The 27,434-nt window shown below is 49.3% G+C and overlaps 1 protein-coding gene across 3 annotated transcripts in view; it reads left to right on the top strand.

The window, feature by feature from the left end:
- The window catches only part of KLC3 (kinesin light chain 3), a 30,441-nt gene that overhangs the window by 1,490 nt on the left and 1,517 nt on the right, over positions 1–27,434 (top strand). For all 3 annotated transcript variants that reach the window (XM_053401753.1, XM_053401754.1, XM_053401752.1), the window contains exons 2-12: positions 4,595–4,975; positions 8,046–8,273; positions 11,314–11,392; positions 15,506–15,728; positions 17,036–17,123; positions 19,692–19,793; positions 20,338–20,511; positions 23,145–23,244; positions 24,481–24,524; positions 25,502–25,635; positions 26,930–26,996. In XM_053401753.1, coding sequence (XP_053257728.1) covers positions 4,676–4,975; positions 8,046–8,273; positions 11,314–11,392; positions 15,506–15,728; positions 17,036–17,123; positions 19,692–19,793; positions 20,338–20,511; positions 23,145–23,244; positions 24,481–24,524; positions 25,502–25,635; positions 26,930–26,996 — 1,539 coding nt within the window. In that variant the 5' untranslated portion in view covers positions 4,595–4,675. The remainder of the gene's footprint in view (positions 1–4,594; positions 4,976–8,045; positions 8,274–11,313; positions 11,393–15,505; positions 15,729–17,035; positions 17,124–19,691; positions 19,794–20,337; positions 20,512–23,144; positions 23,245–24,480; positions 24,525–25,501; positions 25,636–26,929; positions 26,997–27,434) is intronic.

The following is a 27,434-nucleotide window of genomic DNA, read 5'->3' as shown; positions in this document are numbered from 1 at the left end:
CTGGGTGCAATGTGTGTAAAGGGACCCCTGACCATTAGGTCCAGTCGCGGCCGACTCTGGGGTTGCGGCGCTCATCTCGCTTTACTGGCCGAGGGAGCCGGCGTACAGCTTCCGGGTCATGTGGCCAGCATGTCTAAGCCGCTTCTGGCGAACCAGAGCAGCGCAGGGAAACACCGTTTACCTTCCCGCCGGAGCGGTACCTATTTATCTACAGTGGTACCTCTGGTTACATACACTTCAGGTTACAGACTTCGCTAACCCAGAAATAGTACCTCAGGTTAAGAACTTTGCTTCAGAATGAGAACAGAAATTGTGCTCTGGCGGCGCAGCGGCAGCAGGAGGCCCCATTAGCTAAAGTGGTGCTTCAGGTTAAGAACAGTTTCAGGTTAAGAACGGACCTCTGGAACGAATTAAGTACTTAACCTGAGGTACCACTGTACTGTTGAAAATGATATGTTAAAAAACTAATAAAATTACATATATAGTATATAAAAATAAACCCTGACCATTAGGTCCAGTTGTGGCCGACTCTGGGGTTGCGGCGCTCATCTTGCTTTACTGGCTGAGGGAGCCGGCGTACAGCTTCCGGGTCATGTGGCCAGCATGACTAAGCCGCTTCTGGCGAACCAGAGCAGCGCACGGAAACGCCCTTTACCTTCCTGCCAGAGCGGTACCTATTTATCTACTTGCACTTTGACGTGCTTTCGAACTGCTAGGTGGGCAGGAGCAGGGACCGAGCAATGGGAGCCCACCCCATCGCAGGGATTCGAACCGCCGACCTTCTGATCGGCAAGCCCAAGAGGCTCAGTGGTTTAACCCACAGCGCCACCCGCTCTGCAAAACTTCATGAAATTAACGGGCCCGGATGGGCTGGCATTCGTCATTTGTCTTATTCAGAACTGAGGGATAGGAGAGTCACTTTTTGTCCTGCCTCAGGAAAGGTCCCCTGTTGGGTTGCCTGGAAAAGCTTCCGAGTCGCCCCAGGCGAGTGTGTGTTCTAAACCGGAGAGGGTCTGGCTGGAAGGTGGGCTTGGTTGCTCTCCAGAAACAGGATGCTGGCCTGAAGAGGCCTTTGGTCCTACCCAAAAGGCCTCTGCTTCTCCTTTCCAGGTAGAACAACACCTAGAAAACTGTTGGGGTTGAATCGACGTCCCCCAGGAGCTGTTGGACTACAACTCCCATCACCCTTGACGATTACCATGCTGGATGGGAATGATGGGAGTTGTAGTCTAGCAACCTCTGGGGACCCAAGGATGGGAAAAGCTGGTGTAGCAGTTGGGGCAGAGTCTTGGAGCCTAGATCCGATGGAAGGGAGAGGTGTGTCTGCGGACTGGAGCTCTCCCAAGCCTTCCAGTTAGTGTCCGGGCCCAATTTAAAGTGCCGGTGCTGACCGATGAAGCCTTTCACAGCTCAGGACCTCAATACCTTAAGGACCGCCTCGCCTCATACAATTTGACTAGGGCCTTGCAATCATCATCTGAGGTCCTTCGTGAGAGGTTCGGAGGGCGGCAACACAAAAGCAGGGCCTTATCAGTGGTGGCTCCCTGTCTGTGGAAGGCTTTCCCCAGAGAGCCTCGCCTGGAGCCTTCATTACATTTCTTCAGGCGCCAGGCGAAAGCAGTCCTCTTTACCCAGGGGTCTTGAGCCATTAAATAATCTATGGCCTGTTAAAACTGGGGTGGGGGACTATTATGACGATTATTTTGTTACTGGGCCGCGTAAATCATGTTCTTAATGTTGCACACATTAACTCAGCCTTCCCCAACCAGGTTTGCTGGTTGCCTTGTTTCAAAAAGGGCATTATATGGTTAGAAAAGGGCAACCAAAATAGGGGCCACTCCTCTGTGAAGAACGGTTGCAACATTTTGGACTGTTTAGTTTAGAGAAAAGGCGAGTAAGGAAGCAACATGATGGAAGCTTATAAGATAAGGCACGGCATAGAGAAATTGCCTAGAGAAAAGTTATCCTCCTCCCTCACGACTCGTGGGCAGCCAGCCTTCTTCATGTACTGCCTAGTTAGCCTATGGAACTCCTTCCCACCGGAGGAGGCACAGATGGCCGCCAACTAGCAAGGCTTTAAAAAAGGATTTGACAATTAATAGAGGAGGAGAGGGACGCGGGTGGCGCTGTGGGTAAAACCTCAGCGCCTAGGATTTGCCGATCACATGGTTGGCGGTTCAAATCCCTGCGGCGGGGTGAGCTCCCGTCGTTCGGTCCCAGCTCCTGCCCACCTAGCAGTTCGAAAGCACCCCCGGGTGCAAGTAGATAAATAGGGACCGCTTCTAGCGGGAAGGTAAACGGCGTTCCGTGTGCTGCGCTGGTGCTGGCTCGCCAGAGCAGCTTCGTCACGCTGGCCACGTGACCCGGAAGTGTCTTTGGACGGCGTCGGCTCCCGGCCTCTAGAGTGAGATGAGCGCACAACCCTAGAGTCTGTCAAGACTGGCCCATACGGGCAGGGGTACCTTTACCTTTACCTAGAGGAGGAGAGGGCTACTATCGATGGCTATTAGCTCTGCTCTCCCCAGTTGGAGGCAGCAAAACGTCTGAAAACCAGAAGGAGAGGGCTCTGTGTTCGAATCCTGCTTGCAGGTTTCCCATAATGGGCATCTGGTCGGCTAATTTGAGAAGAGGATGCTGGACCAGATGCTTCCCTCTTTGGCCTGATCCTGCAACCTCCTCTTATGTTCTGTTGTAGTCCAAAACATCTGGAATATCTCTAGCTGGGAAAGGCTGCCCTGAGTCGATGATCCGGCGTGTTTTCTCGCCTTCTTACGCACTCGCTTCGTGTTTTTTGCACGGAGGCAGAGAACTCTCTGCCAGCAAACACGTCCCGGCTTGTTCTCGCGGGCGCGTCCGCTGGCGGGACCTGTTCTGGCGAGAGCCGAGGTGACGAAGGGAAGCTGCGGGGCGAAACCTTCACAAGTGGTGAGAAGGGAGCCGGCCAAACCGTCTCCCGTGAGGGTCCGCCAAATCTTGGACTAAGCTCAGCTTGTCTCCTGCAGTTTATCTCCTGTCTGGCTGGTGTGATCACCAACCTTTTTTCGGGTGGGGTTTTTACTTTGTATTGCTAAATCCCAAACTTAGAGCAAACTTTGCACCCAGTGCCACAAAATATTGCAGGTGTTAATTTTCCTCCCCATAACATTTCTGAATTTGGGTTCTTTTCATAAAAAGCATGGCAAAAATCTGATTCCCCGCTCCCAGTTATTCCTTTAGAATGTTAGAGTTTTATTAGGTAGCGTATATTTTTTAACCGAAAACATATATTGATAATTTTTAGCTTAATTTGCTTTTTAGCATTTGATCTTATAATAAGGATGAACATTTTATATTCCAATGTGCAAACTGTTTAAGGGATGATTTATGTAATATATAAATCCTGTCAAATAAAAATAAAATACAGTAAGCGATGGATTCTGGCTTAGCAGATCCAGAGCAAAAAGAGAGCTGGGCTTGGAACTGGCCCTGAAATAATGATAATATTTTATTACTGGCCTTTGGCTTGGAATCAACTTGATCCCCTCTTTCCTTTCTCCTTCTGTGATGGAACTCCTGTTTGGGGACTTCCCTGGCTTTTTTCTGGCCCACGTAGGACCAGTCCGGATAGTTGGCCTTGGTGAAGACTTGACGTTTTCATCCCCCAAAAGGTTTTTGATTTGAGTTTCTACTGAAATGAGGCTGCATTTTAACGTTGTATTTTAATCTTCTTTTTAAGTTGTATTTTAATCGATTGTTTTTATACCTGGTGTTAGCAGCCCTGAGCCCAGTCTTGGTTGGGGAGGGCAGGTATAAATAAAATTTATTATGATTACAGTGGTACCTCGGGTTAAGTACTTAATTCGTTCCGGAGGTCCGTTCTTAACCTGAAACTGTTCTTAATCTGAAGCACCACTTTACCTAATGGGGTCTCCTGCCGCCGCCGCGCCGCTGGAGCACGATTTCTGTTCTCATCTTGAAGCAAAGTTCTTAACCTGAGGTAAGAACGCTTCAAGTTACAGACACTTCAGATTACAGACTCTGCTAACCCAGAAATAGTACCTCGGGTTAAGAACTTTGCTTCAGGTTGAGAACAGAAATCGTGCAGCAGCAGCACAGCAACAGGTAACCCGAGGTAGCACTGTACTGTTGCTTTTATTTTGATTCTGCATTTTGTGGTTTTATATTTTGATTTTATTCTGTGAACCACCCTGATACCTCCGGTATATACAGTGGTACCTTGGGTTAAGTACTTAATTTGTTCCGGAGGTCCGTTCTTAAGCTGAAACTGTTCTTAACCTGAAGACCACTTTAGCTAATGGGGCCTCCCGCTGCCGCAGCACGATTTCTGTTCTCATCCTGAAGCAAAGTTCTTAACCTGAAGCACTATTTCTGGGTTAGCGGAGTCTGTAACCTGAAGCGTATGTAACCTGAAGCGTATGTAACCCGAGGTACCACTGTATTATGATTATTATGACTTATTCCCTGCCCATCTGGCTGGGTTTCTGAGTCTGTGCAAAGTGCCAATCAGCCCTCACTGCTGGGATCGGAGGAGAAGCTACATTCTCGAAAGCCGCAACTCGGGCCTTGACCACAGCACCTATTTTTCTTATTCCAGAAGCTGAGCATCGCCCAAAGGGCGGAGACACCACCTTTGGGCTCCTCTTCCCCTCTCCTTCCCGGCTGACTTGACCCCACCATGTCGGTCCTGGTGGAGATTGGCGACAACCAATCAGAGAGGATGACGGCCGACGACATCATCGTCCACACGCGGCAGGTGATGAAAGGGCTGGAGGCTCTGCGCAGCGAGAACAAGAGCATCCATCACCGGCTGCAGGAGGCTTTGCTGAGGGACAGGCAGCTGCTGGATGAGAGAGAGGAGGCTGTGGAGGCAGATGCGGAGGCTGTGGACATGCAGGCGCTGGAGCTGCTGGAGGAAAAGCACGACCTCATCTATAAGAGTCTGGAAGGAATTGAGCTGGGAATTGCAGAGGCCCAGGTATCCTGTGGCGGGCTGCAGCGAAGCCACTGGCTGGGTTGCTCTGATGTCACGGAATGTCCGCCAGAGTTCCAGCTTCGGAGGGTGGCGGATGCTCACAATTTCTGGGAAGGAACCGAAATTTGGGTTCAGCTGGGAGTTGTGGGGAGAATCTGACACGAGAGGGGTTTTGTGTTTTGGGAATCTGTGGGGGCGAGGCCCTCCCCCCACATCAGAAAGTGGGGAAAGAGGCGTCAGAGAGGCAGGCTGGGCTGGTGTTGCTGGGGATCGTGGCCACCTCACCTGTAAAAGGATATGGTAGGGTTGGGAAAGCTTCGGGAAAGAGCGACCAAAATGATTGAGGGGATGGAGCGATTGCCAAGGCTGCAGCGTTTAAGGGTTTTCAGTTTGGAGAAAAAGCGAGGAAGGGGCCATAGGATAGACAATTGTAAAATTACCGTATTTTTCACTCTATAGGACGCACCGGACCATAGGAGGGGGAGAACAGGGGAAAAAATCTCTCCCTCTCTGCTCAGCGCCCCTTCAGCGAAGCAGCAGGAGAAGGGAGCTTCCTGAAGCAGGAGCTTGGCTGAAGGGGCGCTGCGCAGCTCTCCCTCTCTGCTGAAGCCAGGAGAGTCTTGCTCTCCCGGCTTCAGCAAAAGGAACCCGAAGCCTTGAGCGCAGCGTGAGTTCCCACTGCGCTCCAAAGGCTTCAGGCGGCTATCCCTGAAGCCTGGAGAGTGAGAGGGGTCAGTGCGCACCGACCCCTCTCGCTCTCCATGCTTCAGCGAAAGCAACGCGTAGCCTCCGGAGCGCAGAGGGAGCGCTCCCTCTGCGCTTCGGAGGCTTCGCGTTGCTATCGCTGAAGCCAAGGAGCCTGCATTCGCTCCGTAGGACGCACAAACATTTCCCCTTAATTTTTGGAGGGGGAAAAGTGCGTCCTATAGAGCGAAAAATACAGTATGCGTGGCATGAGGAATGCGGCTAGAGAAAAGTTTTCTCTGTGTTGTAACGCGAGAGCTTGTGAACATCGGATGAAGTTGAGGTTCAGGGCTGATAAAAGCAAGGATTTCTTTTTTTTTACACATTTTGCTTTATTTAAGCCCACCTTCCCATCAAACTGAAGATGGTGTTACACCTGTTGTTCCGCTTCTGAAACATAATGCAATATAATTCATTGAATGCCAACACTTAAGTTTATTTGGTATATACTAAATTCAACTTTTGCACATAGTTTTGAATCAGGGTGGTTTGGTTTTCTGGAGCCTTTCCCCTTTGGCCCAGGGGTTATGGAGATGTTGCCCCTGGGCAGAGATTTTCCTGCAAAAGCCTTCCCTGGTACCCATGGCATCCACTACCCTGCCTTTCCCCGCTGCTGAAATTAGGCTCAAAAAGAGCATTATGTTGTAGCTAATAGAAAAGGTTGCTGTAATTAGTGTGTTCAACTCTTTTGGCAACTCCTGGTGCATTGTATAACAAACAATTTATGCTTTTGATAAAAGCCAGGACTTCTTCACGCAGCTCGTAGTTAACCTACGGAACTCCCTCCCACTGGAGACAGACAGGGATTGAAGGAATGGGTTTCCAAAATCTAAAATCTGACTGTGCAGGCAGTCTGAAACGGGCCCCAAAATCCTCATTTTTCCTTCTCCAAAGGTGCATTAGCTAAATGCATTAACTTGATCACTTGAGCAAATGCATAACAAGAACACAGCTGTATAAACAAAGCTCTCTCCTTTATCAGTCCTTGACGCCTAATGAATGGCCTTGTCAGTTCCAAAGTGGAGCAGGGATGACACATCTGGGTCTTATCTTACCCCCTGACCACACAGACGCACAGACCTTGTCAGCCCCCGGGAATGGCGCCAGGAAACCCATTCCTTCAGGCTGGCCACCAACTTGGATGGCTTTAGAAGAGGATTAGGCAAATCCCAGCCACAAAGGCTGCCTCCTCTTTCCACTGTCAGAGGCAGCAATTGCTTCTGAATACCGGCTGCTTGTAACCGCAGGAAGGGAGAGCTGCTCTTGCACTCGGATCCTGATGTTGGGTTTTCCACGGGGATCTGGTTGGCCGGCGAGAGAACAGGATGCTGGACTAGATGGGCCATTGGCCTGATCCAGCAGCCAGGCTCTTCTGATATTTTTATGGAACCTCCAGGTTCAGAGGCAGTCTATCTCGGTTCTATCTGACCTAGCCACTGTGATCCACGCGACAGTCACCTCCAGACTGGATTATTGTAACTCGCTCTACGTGGGGCTGCCCTTGAGACTGACCCAGAAACTCCAGCGGGTGCAGAATGCCGCGGCGAGACTCCTTACGGGGTCCTTGCTGCGAGATCATATTCACCCGGTGCTATACCAGCTGCACTGGCTCCCGGTGGAGTACAGGGTCAGGTTCAAGGTGCTGGTTTTAACCTTTAAAGCCCTATATGGCCTAGGACCCTCGTACCTACGGGACTGCCTCTCCTGGTATGTCCCATGGAGGACCTTACGGTCTTCAAACAAAAACATCTTGGAGATCCCGGGCCACAGGGAGGTTAGGCTGGCCTCAACCAGAGCCAGGGCTTTCTCGGCTGCGGCTCCAATCTGGTGGAACGCTCTGTCACAGGAGACTAGGGCCCTGCGGGACCTGACATCTTTCCGCAGGGCTTGCAAGACAGAGCTGTTCCACCAGGCCTTTGGTCAGGGCGCAGCCTGACTCCCTCCTCTGGCAATCTGCACAGAATTTTTTCTTAATGGTTGCCATCAATTTGATTTTAATTATTTTTATAATGAAATGTTTTTAGAATGTTGGACTATTTGATTGTTGTTAGCCGCCCCGAGCCCGGCTTCGGCTGGAGAGGGCGGGATATAAATAATAATAATAATAATAATAATAATAATAATAATAATAATAATAATAATAATATAATTCTATGGAGCATTTGGCCACTGTGAGAAAAGGATAGTGGGCTGTTTGGCTTGATCCAGCCACCAGGCTCTTAAACCAGGCAGGGGGAGTTGTTGTCGTGGCGGCTGCAGAAGTTTAGAGTTTGCAAAGAGTCAACCTACAAACTCAGTTTCCTTCCCCCCATCTCGCCCTGCCCCACAGATGATGGTAGCTCTGTCCTCTCACATCGGGTCGCTGGAGGCGGAGAAGCAGAAACTTCGGGCTCAGGTGAAGCGTCTCTGCCAGGAGAACCTTTGGCTGCGGGATGAGTTGGCGCTCACCCAACTGCGCCTTCAGCACAGCGAGGAATCGGTGGCGCAGTTGGAGGAGGAAAAGAAGCACCTGGAATTCCTCAACCAGCTCAGGCAATATGACCCGAGGGATGACCAGGTACGGACAAGGGGATGTGGTGGGCGTTCAGTCCCCAAAATGAGAGACGCGGGGACACCCGAAGCTGCCTTCTACTGAATCTGCAATGCTGGACAGAGCTCTCTAAGCATGCGCAAAGTGCCTTGTCCTTACTCCCAGCAAATCTGAAACCTACCCAGGATCAGAGGGCGAGCCACGGAGGCAAGCGGCCTCTCAGCAGCTGTCAGCCCCAGCACCTTTGAAAACTAACCAGAGCCCCCCTTGCTTATTCATTCCACCAGGCCTTGGTGAACAGGGAACCAGGCAGAGGGCCTTCTCGGTGGTGGCGCCCGCCCTGTGGAACAGCCTCCCACCAGATGTCAAAGAGAGAAAAAAACTTTTAGAAGACATCTGAAGGCAGCCCTGTTTAGGGAAGCTTTTAATGTTTTATAGATTATTGTATTTTAATATTCTGTTGGAAGCCGCCCAGAGTGGCTGGGGAAACCTGGCCAGATGGGCGGGGTATAAATAATAAATAATAATAATAATAATAATTATTATTATTATTATTATTATTGGAGCAGATCCTCGGACCCCACCCAAAAGGAGATGTTCGAAATGCTTGTCCTGCAAAGCTCCCCAAATCCGCATTTCCCTTGGTTTTCAGAAATGCAGTATTTTGAATATGCAGCTGCTGTATACCCCAGCGAGACCCATGTAGTAGTAGTAGTAGTAGTGGTGGTGGTGGTAAAATAATAATAATAATAATGATGAAATTTATACCCTCCCCATCTGTCTGGGTTTCCCCAGCCACGCTGGGCTGCTCCCAACAGAACTAATGGATAATAATAGTTTAAAAAGATAAAACATCAGACATTAAAAACTTCCCTAAACAAGGCTGCCTTCAGATGTCTTCTAATAGTCAGATAGTTGTTTATTTCCTTGGCATCTGATGGGAGGACGTTCCCCAGGGCGGGCACCACCACCAAGAAGGCCCTTTGCTTGGCTCCCTGTAACCTCACTTCTCGCAGGGAGGGAACTGCCAGAAGGCCCTCGGAGCTGGACGATGGGGGTGGAGACGCTCCTTCAGGTATACTGGGCCGAGGCCTTTAGGGCTTTAAAGGTCAGCACCAACACTTTGAATTTTGCTCAGAAACATACTGGGAGCCAATGTAGGTGTTATGTGGTCTCGGCGGCCGCTCCCATTCACCAATTTAGCTGCTGCATTCTGGATTAGTTGCAGTTTCCAGGTCACCTTCAAAGGTAGCCCCACATAGAGCGCATTGCAGTAGTCCAAGCGGGAGATAACCAGAGTATGCACCACTCTGGCAAGACAGTCTGTGGGCAGGGAGGGCCTCATCCTGCATACCAGATGGAGCTGGGAGACAGCTGCCCTGGACACAGAATGGACCTGCAGCTCCATGGACAGCTGTGAGTCCAAAATGACTCCCAGGCTGCGCACCTGCTCCTTCAGGGACACAGTTACCCCATTCAGGACCAGGGAGTCCTCCACACCTGCCCACACCTGTTGCTCAATGTTGCCCACACTGATGGTCAACAATGGCTCTGCAGAACTTCGGGAAGGAGTCTTTCCCAGACCTCCCTGGAGATGCCTTCAGGGACTGAACCCGGGACCTTCTGCATTCAAGTCCCCAAAGCTTCCCTTGCTATCCTCTCTCTATAGTCCTAGTGCTTCATTTATGGGCAAGGGGCTGTCTGGGGTTTCTCTCTCCTGAAGATCCTGTGGGCTCATGCTGCAAGTTTGCAGCACAGGTGCATTTTTGCAAGGTCGGAAATATTCCGGCCGTATGAGTCAAAGCCTTGCTCCATAAGGCCTAGTAACATGATTCTTTTGAATGCAACGTGAGCTTGGAACTTAGCGCTAATGGGAACATCTCATGTGATGGATTTGTGCAGCCAGTGGTCATTGTCGTCCGGATACTTTCATCGCTCTCATTTCATTTCTTAATAACCGTCCCCCAGCAGAACGGTGCTTTGCATGACATGAATGATTCTGCACAATCTGTCCGTCTAGTAAAATGCTGTTATGGTACCCGGTGCTGTAAATCTTCCCTGTATTTCTTGGTGAACACAGCAAAAACTCCCCCCAGCTTTGACTTTGCAATTTGTGCTTTCTGGAGGATGGATGGCGGCTAATGGATTGAGGTTGAATCCTGACAAGACAGAAGTACTGTTTTTGGGGGACAGGGGGCGGGCTGGTGTGGAGGACCACCTGGTCCTGAATGGGGCAACTGTGCCCCTGAAGGACCAGGTGCGCAGCCTGGGAGTCATTTTGGACTCACGGGTGTCCATGGAGGCGCAGGTCAATTCTGTGTCCAGGGCAGCTGTTTACCAGCTCCATCTGGTACACAGGATGAGACCCTCCCTGCCTGCGGACTGTCTCGCCAGAGTGGTGCATGCTCTAGTTATCTCCTGCTTGGACTACTGCAATGCGCTCTACGTGGGGCTACCTTGGAAGGTGACCCGGAAGCTACAACTAATCCAGAATGCGGCAGCTAGACTGGGGACTGGGAGCGGCCGCCGAGAACATATAACACCAGTCTTGAAAGACCTACACTGGCTCCCAGTACGTTTCCGAGCACAATTCAAAGTGTTGGTGCTGACCTTTAAAGCCCTAAACGGCCTCGGCCCAGTATACCTGAAGGAGCGTCTCAACCCCCATCGTTCTGCCCGGACACTGAGGTCCAGCTCCGAGGGCCTTCTGGCGGTTCCCTCACTGCGAGAAGCAAAGCTACAGGGAACCAGGCAGAGGGCCTTCTTGGTAGTGGCGCCCGCCCTGTGGAACACCCTCCCATCAGATGTCAAAGCGATAAACAGCTATCTGACATTCAGAAGACATCTGAAGGCAGCCCTGTTCAGGGAAGTTATTAATGTGTGACATTTTGGTGTATTTTTGGTCTTTGTGGAAGCCGCCCAGAGTGGCTGGGGAAACCCAGCCAGATGGGCGGGGTACAAATAATAAATTATTATTATTATTATTATTATTATTATTATTATTATTATTTATTATTTATTATTTCTAAGCCGGGATATGCGGGCCTTGCGTTTACTCTCTTTGCAGGCGGAGAAGGACGACTCGGAGCAGAGGAAGGACAGCCTGTCTTCTCTCTTCCCCAACGATGACGATGAGCAGAGGCAGGGTGCGTACATGGGCCGATGATGCGCGTTAACCTGCGCATGTCTTTTGAGGCTTAACCCCAACTTGCAATGAAACCTAGGCCTGTCCAGAGGTTCAGTGGGAGCTCAATTCTGCCTGCAGGTTAACTTTCTGTTTCCAGTTGCACAAAAGCAGCACCTCAGGCCGGCATTACCCAACCGGGTGCCCTCCTTTTGGGGGGACCAGACTACAGTGGTACCTTGGTTCTCAAACACCTTGGTACTCAAACAACTTGGAACCCAAACACTGCAAACCAGAAAGCAGGTGTTCTGGTTTGCGAACTTTTTTCGGAAGCCAAACGTTCTCCGATTTGAGTGTTACACTTCCAATTTGAGTGCCATACTTCCATTTTGAGTGTTACGCTGAGGTCCGTCTGCTTTTGCTATTTATTTTGCATTTTTGTTTTTGTGGCTCTTTTTGTTTTGTTTTTGCGACGGTGAGGAACCTAGTTCAGCTACCGATTGATTGATTGTGTGATTGCAGTACATTGTTTATTGCTTTCATTTTATGGATCAGTGGTCTTGTTAGATCAGGCTTCCTCAAACTCAGCCCTCCAGATGTCTTGAGACTACAATTCCCATCATCCCTGACCACTGGTCCTGCTAGCTAGGGATCATGGGAGTTGTAGGCCAAAAACATCTGGGGAGGGGCTGAATATGAGGAAGCCTGTGTTAGATAGCAAAATTCATGTTAAATTGCTGCTTTAAATGTCTGGAACAGATTACAGTGGTACCTCTGGATACGTACTTAATTCGTTCCGGAGGTCCATTCTTAACTTGAAACTGTTCTTAACCTGAAGCACCACTTTAGCTAATGGGGCCTCCTGCTGCTGCCGTGCCGCCGCCACTCGATTTCTGTTCTTGTCCTGAAGCAAAGTTCTTAACCCGAGGTACTATTTCTGGGTTAGCGGAGTCTGCAACCTGAAGTGTATGTAACCTGAAGCGTATGTAACCCGAGGTACCACTGTAATCCATTTTGCATTATTTTCTATGAGAAAGCACACCTTGGTTTTGGAACGGACCTCTGGAACAGATTAAGTTTGAGAACCAAGGGGCCACTGTACAACTTCCATGACAGCGTACAGTCATGCTGGTTGGAGCGGATGGGAGTTATAGTACAAGGGAGTTGTAGTTGGGGAGAGGCTGCCTTGGAGAGGCTTACTGTGGCCTGAGTTTCAGAGGAAGGACTCCATTGAATGCAGGCCAGGTGCATGGAAGGTGATGGATGCTTCACCTGTGCACCTGTTGGGTATGGCTGAGGTTAAAAGGGGAACAATGGTAGAAAGAGGATGGATGCATGCAGACATTTTGATCCCACTTTGCTGAGTGAGAAACATGGAATGGAAAGGAATAAATATTTTACTAAAGTATCTAAGCATGCCTGCTTCTCCAGCTGCTCAAAAACCCAGCAGGAAAAAGATTCCTTTTTATGATCTGGGGAAGTCTTTCTTCACGCAGCGCAGAGTTAAACTGTGGAACTCCCTGCCACAGGAGGCAGTGGTGGCTGCTGTAATAAATGAAAATCTGCCCTTATGGGGGACACAAGAGCCCTTATAGAGTCCGTTGTAGGTTCTCCATCGGTCGGAGAAAAGAACAGAGGCCAACCAGAGAATATTGAGAAGCAAAGCAGCTCGTAAGCCTGATCTTTATTGATCTGTTGCAACAGGGTGCTCCCCTCTCACGCAGGAAAGGAGGAGGACCCAGAACAAAGGTGTGCCTGCCCTTATATAGACATTTTAAATTGCCTACCCTGGAGTTCAAGACCACCCCCAGAAACATCATACCTACATCACAGAAGGGGTGTAGCTCAATACCACCCCACCCCAATACATCATACCTACTTCACAGAAGAGGCGGTCTACAGCAGAAATCTGAGTGCATTGTTTATCTCCTGTCTGGCAGGTAACCTGTTAATGCTCACTTGATTGGATATCCTGGGGAGCCTGGGCAGTCTTTTGTAATGACAAATACTTAGTTCCTGAGCCAGGTCACAGGCTCACCCTATTTATATATAGACATACCCTTAAGACAGGATTTGTGAAGGAAAAGACAATGGGGAGGCTTTTCCATTTTCCTCTGACCTTGCAGAGAAAACATTTGGTCAGTTTGGGAGCCATGGCTGTTTTCCTGTGCTGCTTCAGACATGTGGTTTATATATTTATGTACATGTTTGCTTGGCACCTTTATGAACATTTATTATCTTGTTGTTGTTGTTTAGTCATTTAGTCGTGTCCGACTCTTCGTGACCCCATGGACCAGAGCACGCCAGGCACCTCTGTCCTCCACTACCTCCTGCAGTTTGGTCAAACTCATGCTAGTAACCTCGAAAACACTATCCAACCATCTCGTCCTCTGTCGTCCCCTTCTCCTTGTGCCCTCCATCTTTCCCAGCATCAGGGTCTTCTCCAGGGAGTCTTCTCTTCTCATGAGGTGGCCAAAGTACTGGAGCCTCAGCTTCAGGATCTGTCCTTCCAGTGAGCACTCAGGGCTGATTTCCTTAAGAATGGATGAGTTTGATCTTCTTGCAGTCCATGGGACTCTCAAGAGTCTCCTCCAGCACCAGAATTCAAAAGCATCAATTATTCGGCGATCAGCCTTCTTCATGGTCCAGCTCTCACTTCCATACATCACTACCTTATTATTATTATTTTATTTCAATGCCAACTTACATGGTTTTAAGAGAAAGCGAGACAAATTCATGGAGGAGGAAAGGGCTGCCGATGGATACTAGCTGTGCTTTGTCTCCAAAGTTGGTTGCACCAATGATTCTGAATCCCAGTTGATGGAAACAGCAGGAGGGAAGAGTTGCTTTGCTGGTTTCGCACAGGCAGCTGGCTGGCCACTGTGAAGGCAGGATGCTGGACTAGACGGGCCCTTGGCCTGATCCAGCACCCTCTTCTTGGGTTCGTTCTTATTTGCCTTCCCTGGTGTGGTGACCCCGCGGTCAGAGATAGAATGTCTTGGGAAAGTGGAATTAAGTGATTGGTCAGTAACCTAAAACCCCACTGGTCTTCTTTCTGGTAGCTAGACAGGTGGGCCAGTTTTCGGCTGGGTTACATGGGGTTGTGTTTAACCTTCGTCCCACCCCAGTGAAGGCCGCATTCTGACCCAGTGGGTGGCTTCTCCCGCTTGTGGGGGGGCGTGGGGTGACCTGGGGGCAGCGCTAATAGGCAAAGGGAGGGTGCTTGGAGGTGCGAACAAGTATCTGGACTTTGAAAAGCTGGCATCACAGGATCAAATCAATCAGTTTTGTTGAGCTAATGAAACTCAATAGTTTTAATTGGGTTTTGAACAACTGTGCAATTAATCATTCCCGATTATAATTTTATTGGGACGTGGGTTAAACCACAGGGCCTAGGACTTGCCGATCAGAAGGTCGGCAGTTCGAATCCCCGCGACGGGGTGAGCTCCCGTTGCTCGGTCCCTGCTCCTGCCAACCTAGCAGTTCGAAAGCACGTCAAAGTGCAAGTAGATAAATAGGTACCGCTCCAGCGGGAAGGTAAACGGCATTTCCATGCGCTGCTCTGGTTTGCCAGAAGCGGCTTAGTCCTGCTGGCCACATGACCTGGAAGCTGTACGCCGGCTCCCTTGGCCAATAACGCGAGATGAGCGCCACAACCCCAGAGTCGGCCATGACTGGATCTAATGGTCAGGGGTCCCTTTACCTTTACCTCATAATTTTATTGTGCCATTATCTTACTTAGTGGGTTGTGCAAATTGCTATTCTGAATAACGCTGAGTTTCTGGAACCGAGGGGACAGTGGCTCTCAAAATTTGGGAAGCACTGTTCTTCTTTTTGTTAAATCATTTGTATTAATTTTCCAATAAAAAACATCCAATTAACATATCAAATCATAATCTAATAAAAAACTAAAATAAAAAAAGATTGAATTATCTTCCAAAGTGCAATTATTAATTTTTTGGGCTTTCCATAGTCTGGACCTTGAAGCATAACTCCAAATCTCAATCCTGGCTCTCGTCGTTGTTTCCACGTTAGAAGCACTGTTCTAACCCCCTGACGTTTTCGGATGGGTTCTGGGTTCAGTAATCTCCTCCTGCAATGGGCCCGATTTACCTGTCTCTCTTGTCTGCGGCAGGAGGGAGCCCGAGCACAGCCGCCTCGGCCGCTCAGCAAGGGGGCTACGAGATCCCGGCGCGGCTGCGGACCCTCCACAACCTGGTGATCCAGTACGCCTCCCAGGGGCGCTACGAAGTGGCCGTCCCGCTCTGCAAACAGGCGCTGGAAGACCTAGAGAAGAGCTCTGGACACAGCCACCCAGATGTGGCCACCATGCTGAACATCTTAGCCTTGGTTTATAGGTAAGGGGGGTGGCAGGGGGGGGGTGTTGTGTGGGAAAGGGTCCCGGGCTGCTGAGAAGAGCCTTGGAAAGAGAAGACTTAGAGCTTTGATTCCTGCATTGCAGGGGGTTGGGCTAGATGGCATTTGGGTGCCCCTGCCAACTCCCCAATTCTATAAGCATCCTCTGCAGGAGCCCAAAGTTCCACCAAAGTTAGAGATGTCCTGCATTCAGAGGCCGTCTCCTTCTCAGGACTTCTGCAGGCGTGGCTGAGGCACTGATGCTTTTTGCATGAAATAATAATAATAATAGTAATAAATTTTTATTTAAACCCCCCCTTCCCGGTTTAAAAACCAGGCTCAGGGCGGCTAACAGCAAATATAAAACATTGGTTAAAATGCGACTTAAAAACAGCATAAAAGACAACATAAAATGCAGCATCAATATCAATGAAATTCAAAAATTCAGGGATCATTTGGGGGGAAGGGACCCAGTCAGTAAACATCGAATGATCACCAGGGCTAACTGGCCAAGTTGGTCCTACTAGGGCCCGCAAGGAGACCAGGGAAGAATTTAAATATGGAGTCCCAGAAAGGGTTTCTTCGTAGAAGAGGAAAGAGAAAAGGGACTAGAGCAGGGGTGTCAAACTCAAATTCATCGGGGGCCGCATCAGCAGTTTGGTCACCCTCAAAGGGCCGGTTGTATCTATAGGACTCAATATGCGCTCAATATAAAAACAAGTGGAAGTTTCCTGAATGCATGTAAAGTGGAGGTTTCCTGTGTAGAACGGCCAGCGCCGCTAGAGGGCAGACGTTCTCTGGCTTGTAGGCTGCCGCGCATGCGCTGAAGAGGCGGCTTTCTTGTGTCAAGAAAAAAAGCGAGAATAAAAGGTGAAGGCTGGCGGCGGCTACACGGGCCACATGACGAGGTCTGGCGGGCCGGATTCGGCCCGCGGGCCTTGTGTTTGACACCCGTGGACTAGAGGATCAGGCTAATTCAAATTGAAGGCCATATCTCTCTCTCTTTGTCTATCTATCTATCTATCATTAAATTTTCTATTTTACAATTTAAAGTCCTCATTTATACATCCTTATCAGTGACTTCCCTTCTTCTCTTTCCATGGTTCACGTTACGTATAATAAATCCCTGCATAGTTTACAAAAACTATACCGTTCAGTACTCCATTATTGCATCCACCAAAACTTATTTACATGGTTGAATTCATCTCAATGCTGCCAGCGTTTTCAGCTGTACACTGTTATTTCCCGTATATTCAATAAACATTTTCCAATCTTCTGTTTCTTTTTGTGCCGACTTCTTCCGCCGCAGGGACCAGAACAAGTACAAAGAGGCCACAGAGCTGCTGAACGATGCCCTCGATATCCGGGAGCAGACTCTGGGTGTGGAGCACCCTGCCGTGAGTGTCCGTCTGGGGCTCGGTGGAGGGTGATGATTCTTGGGTCCTTTTCTTCCTTGTGTTTTCTCCTCTGGGAGTATTTGGGTGGGTGGGGGCAGAGATCATTTGTGCTGGTCCCGTGGGTTAATCGAGAAGCGAGGTCCAAGTCCAGTCTGAGGTCGAAGGAGCAATATGGAGGCAGTCCGTAAAAGCTGAGGCTGGGTGCAGGACAGGGTTCAGGCAGGAACAGGCTACCAACTATGTTGCTCCCGCAACCTGGGACTGGGCTGGCCGGCTTTTATCTGCCCCGAGGCATAGGGCAGCCCCGATCCTCTGGTGACTCGCCTCTCCTGGCCTGGAGGCGAGCACTCCTCCTGCGCAGCTTTCCCCCGCCACCAGCCTCAAAGAGCAGACTTTCCTGGCTTCAGCGAAAGCAACGCGAAGCCTCCGGAGCACAGGCTTCGGAGGCTTCGCGTTGCTATCGCTGAAGCCAAGGAGCCTGCATTCGCCCCATAGGACGCGCACACGTTTCCCCTTGATTTTTGGAGGAGAAAAAGTGTGTCCTATAGGCTGAAAAATACGGTAGTTCCCTCCGCCTCTCTGCCCTGAGCCTCTGCAGCTCAGGAGAGGCTGGAGGGTTACCGGACTCAGAGGCAACCTCAGCTTCCTCTGACGGGGCTGAGAGTGGAGCATCGGCAGGCAATGGGTCCTCCATCACCTCAGGTGCCAGAGCAGACTCAGCTGGTGCCTGCACCTGAGGATCCAGCACAGGTGAGGACCCTTCAGGCTCAGGCCCCAGCCCCGGCTCAGCTGGTTCTGGAGGCGGGGACTCCTGTGCAGGCTGGGATCCCTCAGGTTCAGCCTCCGAGTCCGAATCCCAGGCCATCACAGCATTTTTCTTGGGAGGGGCAGGTCATTCTCTTAGTAAAAATAAACTCTTCTGGATGCCCTTGGAAGTTTTGAAGAGTCTCTTGTGCTCCCAAAGATTTGTTGTTGTTTAGTCATGTCAGACTCTTTGTAACCCCCTGGACCAGAGCACGCCAGGCCCTCCTGTTTTCCACTGTCTCCCGTAGTTTGGTCAAACTCATGCTGGTAGCTTCGAGAACACTGTCCCACCATCTCGTCCTCTGTCGTCCCCTTCTCCTTGTGCCCTCCATCTTTCCCAACATCAGGGTCTTTTCCAGGGAGTCTTCTCTTCTCCTGAGGTGGCCAAAGTCTTGGAGCCTCAGCTTCAGGATCTGTCCTTCCAGTGAGCACTCAGGGCTGATTTCCTTCAGAATGGAGAGGCTTGATCTTCTTGCAGTCCATGGGACTCTCAAGAGTCTCCTCTAGCACCAGAATTCAAAAGCATCAACTATTCGGTGATCAGCCTTCTTTATGGTCCAAGCTCCCAAAGATGCAGTGTTTAAAAGGTGCTAGGCCTTCGAGGGGGGGTGTGAGCTTGGCTGATGCCCCTCCCCAAATGGTGCAGTTAGTGCCAGATACAATTGTGCCTGCAGCACAATTGCTGACAGCATTGAGGAATCGTCTGCATGGAAGTCCTGCGCTCAGAGGTCTGCTCAGAGGATGCTGATTTGGTACCTGCCCAAGTTCAGGGTGTTGCTATTAGTACAGTAGTACCTCAGGTTACAAGGGAGGTGGGTGGCGCTGTGGGTTAAACCACTGAGCCTAGGACTTGCCGATCAGAAGGTCGGCGGTTCGAATCCCCTCGACGGGGTGAGCTCCCGTTGCTCTATCCCTGTTCCTGCCAACCTAGCAGTTTGAAAGCACGTCAAGTAGATAAACAGGTACCGCTCCAGCGGGAAGGTAAACAGCGTTTCCATGCGCTGCTCTGGTTCGCCAGAAGCGGCTTAGTCCTGCTGGCCACATGACCCAGAAGCTGTACGCCGGCTCCCTCGGCCAGTAAAGTGAGATGAGTGCCGCAACCCCAGAGTCGTCCGCGACTGGACCTAATGGTCAGGGGTCCCTTTACCTTTACCTCAGGTTACATACGCTTCAGGTTACATACGCTTCAGGTTACAGACTCCGCTAACCCAGAAATAGTACCTCGGGTTAAGAACTTTGCTCCAAGATGAGAACAGAAATCGCGCGGCGGCAGCGGGAGGCCCCATTAGCTAAAGTGGTGCTTCAGGTTATGAACAGTTTCAGGTTAAGAATGGACCTCCGGAACAAATTAAGTTCTTAACCCGAGATACCACTGTACTGTTGTTTTTATTTTGATTCTGCATTTTGTGGTTTTATATTTTGATTTTATTCTGTGAACCGCCCTGATACCTCCTGTATATACAGTGGTACCAGAAAAACAAATAATAACAATAAGATTCTGTGTATGAAATAATAAATGAGATACAGTACAATGAGAATAATCGGAAGTTTATTTTATTTTATTTAATCCATCCTTTATCTTTTATTTTCTTCTTTTTTTCTCTCCTTTTTTCTTTTCTTCTTTTTCTACATAAAGTACGTGCATGTAGTTTGTAGAAAATGTAACATGGTGTATTGTTGTGCAAATTTGTGTTGAATGCTTAATAAAGGTTTTTTAAAAAAATAATAAAGAAATAATCAAACCTTTCCCCCTGTTTCTGACAGGTGGCCGCCACTCTTAATAACCTGGCCGTGCTCTATGGCAAGAGGGGTAAATACACGGAAGCCGAGCCGCTCTGCAAGAGAGCCTTAGAGATCCGAGAGAAGGTACAGGCTTTACCGGAGGCCCCAAGAAAAACTGTATTCAACCTGTCTTAAGGACTAGGAACTTAACTTCATTTAAAAAAACAAACCAGACAGACAGACAAGGTTCCGATTATGCTGATCTCAGCACTGAGCGCCGGACCCAGAATTGTGGAATACACGAAGCCCTCTTTCAAACTCACATTTTAGCACTAGGATGGTCTGACAATATGGCTGGCGAAATCAACCTCTTTCTGGTCTCTGCAATTAAAGCAGTGTGTGTGTGTGTGTGTGTGTGTGCACTGCATCAATCTGCATTTTGAAAAAGAAAACTCGCATTTCTTTTCTCCCAAAACTTCGAGAATGAATGCATTTATATCTCACCCGCCCCCCGAGGAGCTCTAGATAGTATATGCCTGATTCCCCCCTCCTTCATTTAATCCCCATCACAAGACCCCTGCAAGGTAGGCCAGGCTGAGAGAGGCAGTGACACCCAGCGGGAGGATCTGAACCCTGGTCTCTCCCAGGTCCTAATGCTAGAATCTCTAAACCCACTCTTGTTTTTTAGGTGTTGGGCACCGATCACCCAGACGTGGCCAAGCAGCTGAACAACCTGGCGCTCCTGTGCCAGAACCAAGGGAAGTTTGAGGAGGTGGAGCAGTACTACCAGAGGGCTCTCTGCATCTACCAGACCCGGCTGGGGCCCGACGACCCAAACGTGGCCAAGACCAAGAACAACCTGGTAAATGATGGGGAGACGTTGTGTGTGTGTGTGTGTTTTGTGTGAGCCAGAGGAAGTTTACTTTTCAGGACATCAGAACAGCCTGGCCACTAGAGGTTCATCTAGTCCAGCATCCTGTTCTTGCAGTGGCCAAATAATCCTAAGAACCTAGGAAACAAGGTAGACTGCCTCTGGGGCTGGAGGCTCCACAAGAACCTAAGAACTGGCATTCAGAAGCATTGCTGCCTCCCAACTGCCAGAGGCAGAACATGGTCATTGTGGCTGGTAGCCATCAGTAGACCTCTCCATCAGGATCCTGAAGCGAACGCAACCCGCGTCTGCATGTGTGCAGGTCGCGATTTGCTGCTTCCACACATGCGTGTGATGTCATTTTGAGCGCATGCGCAAGCAGCGAAACCCAGAAGTAACGCGCTCTGTTACTTCCGGGTCGCTGCGGAGCGCAACCCAAAAACACTCAACCTGAAGCATATTCAACCCGAGGTATGACTGTACAGTAGAAAAAAAATACACAGAAATCAGAGAACAAGCATCCCATGATTGGTGCAGCCCAAACGATGACAAGGTTGTTGCCAGGCAGGCTTCTCAGTTGGGTGGGCGTTTCACAGACAGGATCTACTATAGAAGATGACTATTCAGCAACACGACCGCCCTGCTCATTGCAGGACTGTTAGACTTTTGGGTTCCTTTTGACTCACTCGGTGCTGGTGTTTCATTTAGAAATGGTTCATAATGATTCAGTATGTGGGCTGTTTTTAATGTAGAGTAACAACAGCGATGAGGTGTTCTTGTGCACAAACAACACACATTTCAATATTTGCAGCATTTGCACAACAGCCACTTTAAGGCTTTATCTTTTTATTTATTTTTGCAATGCCTCAGCACAGAGTCATCAATCAGCCATAAGATCAGCCATAATATATATGCATGCAATATGACTGGGGAAGAATAGAAAAATCCGCAAGCAGAATTTCCTAGGTAATAAAGGTTAGGCTGCTCTTGGAGATGAAAAAACGTTCAGCTGGAGGTTCCAGCTGTCAGTGCAAATTAAAACCAGCTAAAATTCAGCCTAGGTTGTTGTTGTTGTTGTTTAGTCGTTTAGTCGTGTCCGAGTCTTCGTGACCCCCTGGACCAGAGCACGCCAGGCACTCCTGTCTTCCACTGTCTTCCGCAGTTTGGTCAAACTCATGTTCACAGCTTCAAGAACACTGTCCCACCATCTCGTCCTCTGTCACCCCCTTCTCCTTGTGCCCTCCATCTTTCCCAAAATCAGGGTCTTTTCCAGGGAGTCTTCTCTTCTCATGAGGTGGCCAAAGTCTTGGAGCCTCAGCTTCAGGATCTGTCCTTCCAGTGAGCACTCAGGGCTGATTTCCTTCAGAATGGAGAGGTTTGATCTTCTTGCAGTCCATGGGACTCTCAAGAGTCTCCTCCAGCACCAGAATTCAAAAGCACCAATTCTTTGGCGATCAGCCTTCTTGATGGTCCAGCTCTCACTTCCATACATAATAGCTGGGAAAACCATAGCTCAGCCTAGGTTATCAAAGTGCAAAGTGCAACTTAGACCTACAGGGGAACAGGCCCTGTAAAAAGGGTTTCATTGCCAGTACATAAAATTAGAATGATAAAAAAGCTAGTTAATTGTTTTTTCGTTTTTTCTTTTTCTTTTTTTTGTATTTTTCACTGATTTCACTGATTTTACAAACATTTTGACATTTCAAAACTCGACTTCCTTCCCCCTTTCTCTGCGGTTCCTTAAATTTATTTTTAATACCTTCTGCGTATCCAAATTAACTTAATTCGCTTATTTATTCATCTTCTTTAAGCATAAACTCTTATGAAACGGAAGGTTATTACAATAATGCTGCCAATTTTTCTTATCTGTTTACAGTTTATCTGTAAACATTCAATAAGCCATTTCCGTTCTTTTATAAATAAGTTTGTTATCTTGATTTCTTATTCTTCCGGTGAGTCCCACCACTTCTGCATATTCCATAAGTTTTTGCATCCGTTCTTCCTTTCCTGGAACTTCTGCTTCTTTCCATTTTGGGGCAAGTAACATTCTTTCCACAGTAGTCGCATACATGAATAAATCACTATACAGTTTGGGTAGTTCTGTTCCTATACAGTCGTACCTCTGGTTACATACGCTTCAGGTTACAGACTCCGCTAACCCAGAAATAGTAACTCGGGTTAAGAACTTTGCTTCAGGATGAGAACAGAAATCGTGCTTCGGCGGCGCGGCAGCAGCAGGAGGCCCCATGAGCTAAAGTGGTGCTTCAGGTTAAGAACAGCTTCAGCTTAAGAACGGACCTCCGGAATGAATTAAGTACTTAACCTGAGGTACCACTGTAATGCGCAAAAGGAAAGCTGAGGTTTATTTTAAACATTTCATTATATTATATTATATTATATTATATTATATTATATTATATTATATTATATTATATATATATATATATATATATATATATTTCATTATATATCATTTCCCAGTAAGCCTTAACGTTTCTAGAAGACCACCACATAAGATAAAAAGAACCTTCTTTCTAGTTAATTGTTTTTTCACTAGGGAAACAGGTGATGTCATCAGGTACGGTGGCACCCAGCTAAAACCGCCTTCCTCTCTTCTCGCCCAGGCATCGTCTTACCTGAAGCAGGGCAAGTACCAACAGGCTGAGGAGCTCTACAAGGAAATTCTTTCCACACATGACCAGGATTTGGGCGTCAGCAGAGGCGGTGAGCAGTCGGCTTGCAGTTGCGTTTCTCTGCAGCAGAGTATGGAGAGGGAAGTTTGGGGAAGGGCGATGTAGCGGCAAACTGTGCACAATAATAATAATAATAAAATTTTATTTATATCCCGCCCTCCCCAGCCGAAGCCGGGCTCAGAGCGGCTAACGACAATAAAAGTAACACAGCATTCTAAAACCAATTCATTCTAAAACTAATTCAGAATCAGGTTAATGGCAACCATTGGGCTAGAGTTCTGTGAGGATTATGAAAGGAGGGGGTCAGACTGAGTCCAAACCAAAGGCCAGGCGGAACAGCTCCGTCTTGCAGGCACTGTGGAAAGATGTCAAGTCCCGCAGGGCCCTAGTCTCTTGTGACAGAGTGTTCCACCAGATTGGGGCCACAGCTGAAAAGTCCCTGGCCCTAGTTGAGACCAATCTAACCACCTTGCGGCTTGGAACCTCCAAAATGTTGTCTTTTGTGGACCTGAAGGTCCTCCATGGGACATACCAGGAAAGGCGGTCCCATAGGTAGAAGAAGAGAAGAAGAAGAGTTTGGATTTGATATCCCGCCTTTCACTCCCCTTCAGGAGTCTCAAAGCGGCTAACATTCTCCTTTCCCTTCCTCCCCCACAACAAACACTCTGTGAGGTAAGTGGGGCTGAGAGACTTCAAAGAAGTATGACTGGCCCAAGGTCACCCAGCAGCTGCATGTGGAGGAGCGGAGACGCGAACCCGGTTCCCCAGATTAGGTGACTACCACTCTTAACCACTACACCACACTGGCTCTCTATGGCCTAGGTACATGGGTCCTAGGCCATATAGGGCTTTAAAGGTTAAAACCAGCACCTTAAACCTGATCCTGTACTCCACCGGGAGCCAGTGCAGCTGGTATAGCACCGGGTGAATGTGATCTTGCAGCGAGGACCCCGTAAGGAGCCTTGCTACGGCATTCTGCACCCGCTGGAGTTTCTGGGTCAGTCTCAAGGGCAGCCCCACGTAGAGGGAGTTACAATAATCCAGTCTGGAGGTGACCGTTATGTGGATCACAGTGTCTAGGTCAGGGCAAGAAAGGTAAGGAGCATCTTCTTCTAAGGTTACCAGATGTTTTTCAATGAATCTGAGGACACTTTTCAGCTTCCTGCTAAATAGATGGATTTTGTCAGGGGCTGATTTGTAAATCTGAGGACTGTCCCTGGGAAACGGAGATGTCTTGCAACCTTATCTTATTCTCTCCATCTTTCAGATGAGAGCAGAACGGGACCCGGAAGAGGCGCTCTGTATAGCCAGGTTTGTGTTGGGGCTGCTTTGGGGGGCTTCCCCACCTCTTCTCTGTTTTTAGGTCTTGACCCCACCTCACCATCCAAGTCTGCAGAAATATTGTGTTACCCTTTGCACCCGCAGCAGGATTTAACTGTGGCTCCTGCATTTCAGAGGGATGCGGGTGGCGCTGTGGGTTAAACCCCAGAGCCTAGGACTTGCCGATCAGAAGGTCGGCGGTTCGAATCCCTGCGACGGGGTGAGCTCCCGTTGCTTGGTCCCTGCTCCTGCCAACCTAGCAGTTCGAAAGCACACCAGTGCAAGTAGATAAATAGGTACCGCTCCGGCGGGAAGGTAAACGGCATTTCCGTGCGCTGCTCTGGTTCGCCAGAAGCAGCTTCGTCCTGCTGGCCACATGACCCGGAAGCTGTACGCCGGCTCCCTCGGCCAGTAAAGCAAGATGAGCACTGCAACCCCAGAGTCAGTCACGACTGGACCTAATGGACCCTTTACCTTTACCTTTTTACCTGCATTTCAGGGGGTTGGGCTAGACAATCCTTTGGGTTCCTTCCAACTCTACAATTCTGTAGAGGGACGCGGGTGGTGCTGTGGTCTAAACCACTGAGCCTCATGGTCTTGCCGGTCAGAAGGTTGGCGGTTCGAATCCCCGCTACGGAGTGAGCTCCCGTTGCTCTGTCCTAGCTCCTGCCAACCTAGCAGTTCGAAAGCACACCAGTGCAAGTAGATAAATAGGTACCACTCCGGCAGGAAAGTAAACAGAGTTTCCGTGCGCTCTGGTTTCCGTTACACTGTACCGTTGTGCCAGAAGCGGTTTAGTCCTGCTGGCCACATGACCTGGAAAGCTGTCTGCGGACAAACGCCGGGTCCCTCGGCCTGAAAGCAAGATCAGCGCCACAACCCCATCGTTGCTTTTGACTGGACTTAACCATCCAGGGGTCCTTTACCTTTACCTTTTTACAAGTCTGTGATCCCTCCCTTTTTGCCAGGACTCCCTTGGGAACCTGAGGCGCAGCAGTTCCTTTTCCCGCTTCCGCGAGTCCCTCAAGCGAGGCAGCGAGAAACTCATCTCCAAACTCAAAGGGGAAGGCGGACGGTGCCCCATTGCAGCCTCGGCCCCAGGGTGAGTCTGGGACTCCCTGGAACCTGGAGGCAGGAACGTTTGCCTCCAAGCAAGCAATTCGCACACAAACACCGTTCTCGTGAGGAACGATTGAGGGAGTTGGGGGTGTTTAGACGGAGAGGGTGAGATGACAGCCATCTTCAAATATCTGAAGGGCTGATGGAGCAAGCTTGTTTTCTCCTGCCCTGGAAGGCAGGAACCGAAACAATGGCTTCAAGTTACAAGGAAGGATATTCTGACTAAATATTAGGAAGAACTTTCTGAGGGGAAGAACTCTGACAGTAGAAGAGGCTCCCTGGGAAGGTGCTCCCCTCTTCCCGACTTTGGAGCTTTTTAAGTAGAGGTTGGAAGGCTATCTGTCTTGGATGCTTTAGCTGAGATTCCTGCATTGTTGCAGAAGGTTGGAATAGATGACCTTTGGGGGTCCCTTCCAACTTCACGATTCGCTGGCGGTTGGACAGCCATCAGTCAGGGATTCTTGAGCTGCGATTCCTGCCTTGCACGAGGTTGCGCTAGATTACCAGGGGGAGGGGAGCGCTGCTTCCAACTTTCCAATTCCATGATTCGTTAAAAAGTCAATAATAATAATAATAATAATAATAATAATAATAATAATAAATTTATTTATACCCTGCCCATCTGGCTGGGTTTCCCCAGCCACACTGGGCAGCTCCCAACAGAATACAGTCATACCTCGGGTTACAGACGCTTCAGGTTGCTTTTTTTGGGGTTACGGACCCACCGAAACCCAGAAGTACCGGAACAGGTTACTTCAGGGTTTCGGCGGTCTTGCATGCGCAGAAGTGCTAAATCGTGCTTTGCGCATGTGCAGAAGCACCGAATTGCAACCCGCGTGTGCGCAGATGCATCGCTGCGGGTTGTGAACATGCATCCCGCACAGATCACGTTCGCAACCCGAGCGTCCACTGTACTAAAAACGCGATAAAACATCAAACATTGAAAACTTCCCTAAACAGGGCTGCCTTGAGAAGTCTTCTAAAAGTCAGAGAGTTGTTTATTTCCTTGACATCTGGTGGGAGGGCGTTCCACAGGGCAGGCGCCAACACCGAGAAGGCCCACTTCTCGCAGGGAGGGAGGGAACCGCCAGAAGGCCCTTGGCGCTGGACCTCAGTGTCCGGGCTGGATGATGGGGGTGGAGACGCTCCTTCAGGTATACTGGGCCTTTGAGGCCATTTAGGGCTTTCAAGGTCAGCACCAACCCTTTGAATTGTGCTCGGAAATCAGACATGCACAGGTGCATCAGAACTTGACAGGCGTTTGTCTTTTTGGACAGGATGAAAAGGGCCACTTCCCTGAACGTCTTGCACGTGGGTGAGAGAGCGGCTGCTGCGTCCCCGACGGTGAGTCTGTGGCAGGGGAGAGGAGGGGCAAGGTGCCAGGGCTGCGTGGCAAGGCTGCGGGGACAGAGCCCTGCCTCACATGCAGGACATCCTGGGGGGTCAGTTTCCTTTGTGGCTGGGGGCCCTGGCAGCCCAGCCAGCGAAGGTTTTGCGTTGCCACTTCCTGCCCTGGCATGTGCCTTCCTGGCGTTGCTGGCCTGCCAGTCAGTTTGGAAGATGCTGGCGTACAGCCCCTTAGAAGTGCGTCTGTGTAACTCGCTGCCACAGGAAAACCAAATTGGGTGGCTTTAAATGAGGATGAGATGGCGGGCTTTAAGATGGCTGCAGAATGCTTGAATCAGGGTTTTGAGCTCTAAGGCAAATTTCTGCTCTATAAACAACCTTCAGCATTTGTTTTTATCTTCTCTTCCATTTTATTTCTTAACTCCTTTTGGTGCT

This window comes from Podarcis raffonei, chromosome 8, assembly GCF_027172205.1.
Source record: "Podarcis raffonei isolate rPodRaf1 chromosome 8, rPodRaf1.pri, whole genome shotgun sequence".
In the NCBI taxonomy this organism is placed as follows: domain Eukaryota; kingdom Metazoa; phylum Chordata; class Lepidosauria; order Squamata; family Lacertidae; genus Podarcis; species Podarcis raffonei.
Note: the sequence above shows the minus strand (reverse complement) of the source record. Positions and strands in the feature narration are given on the sequence as shown.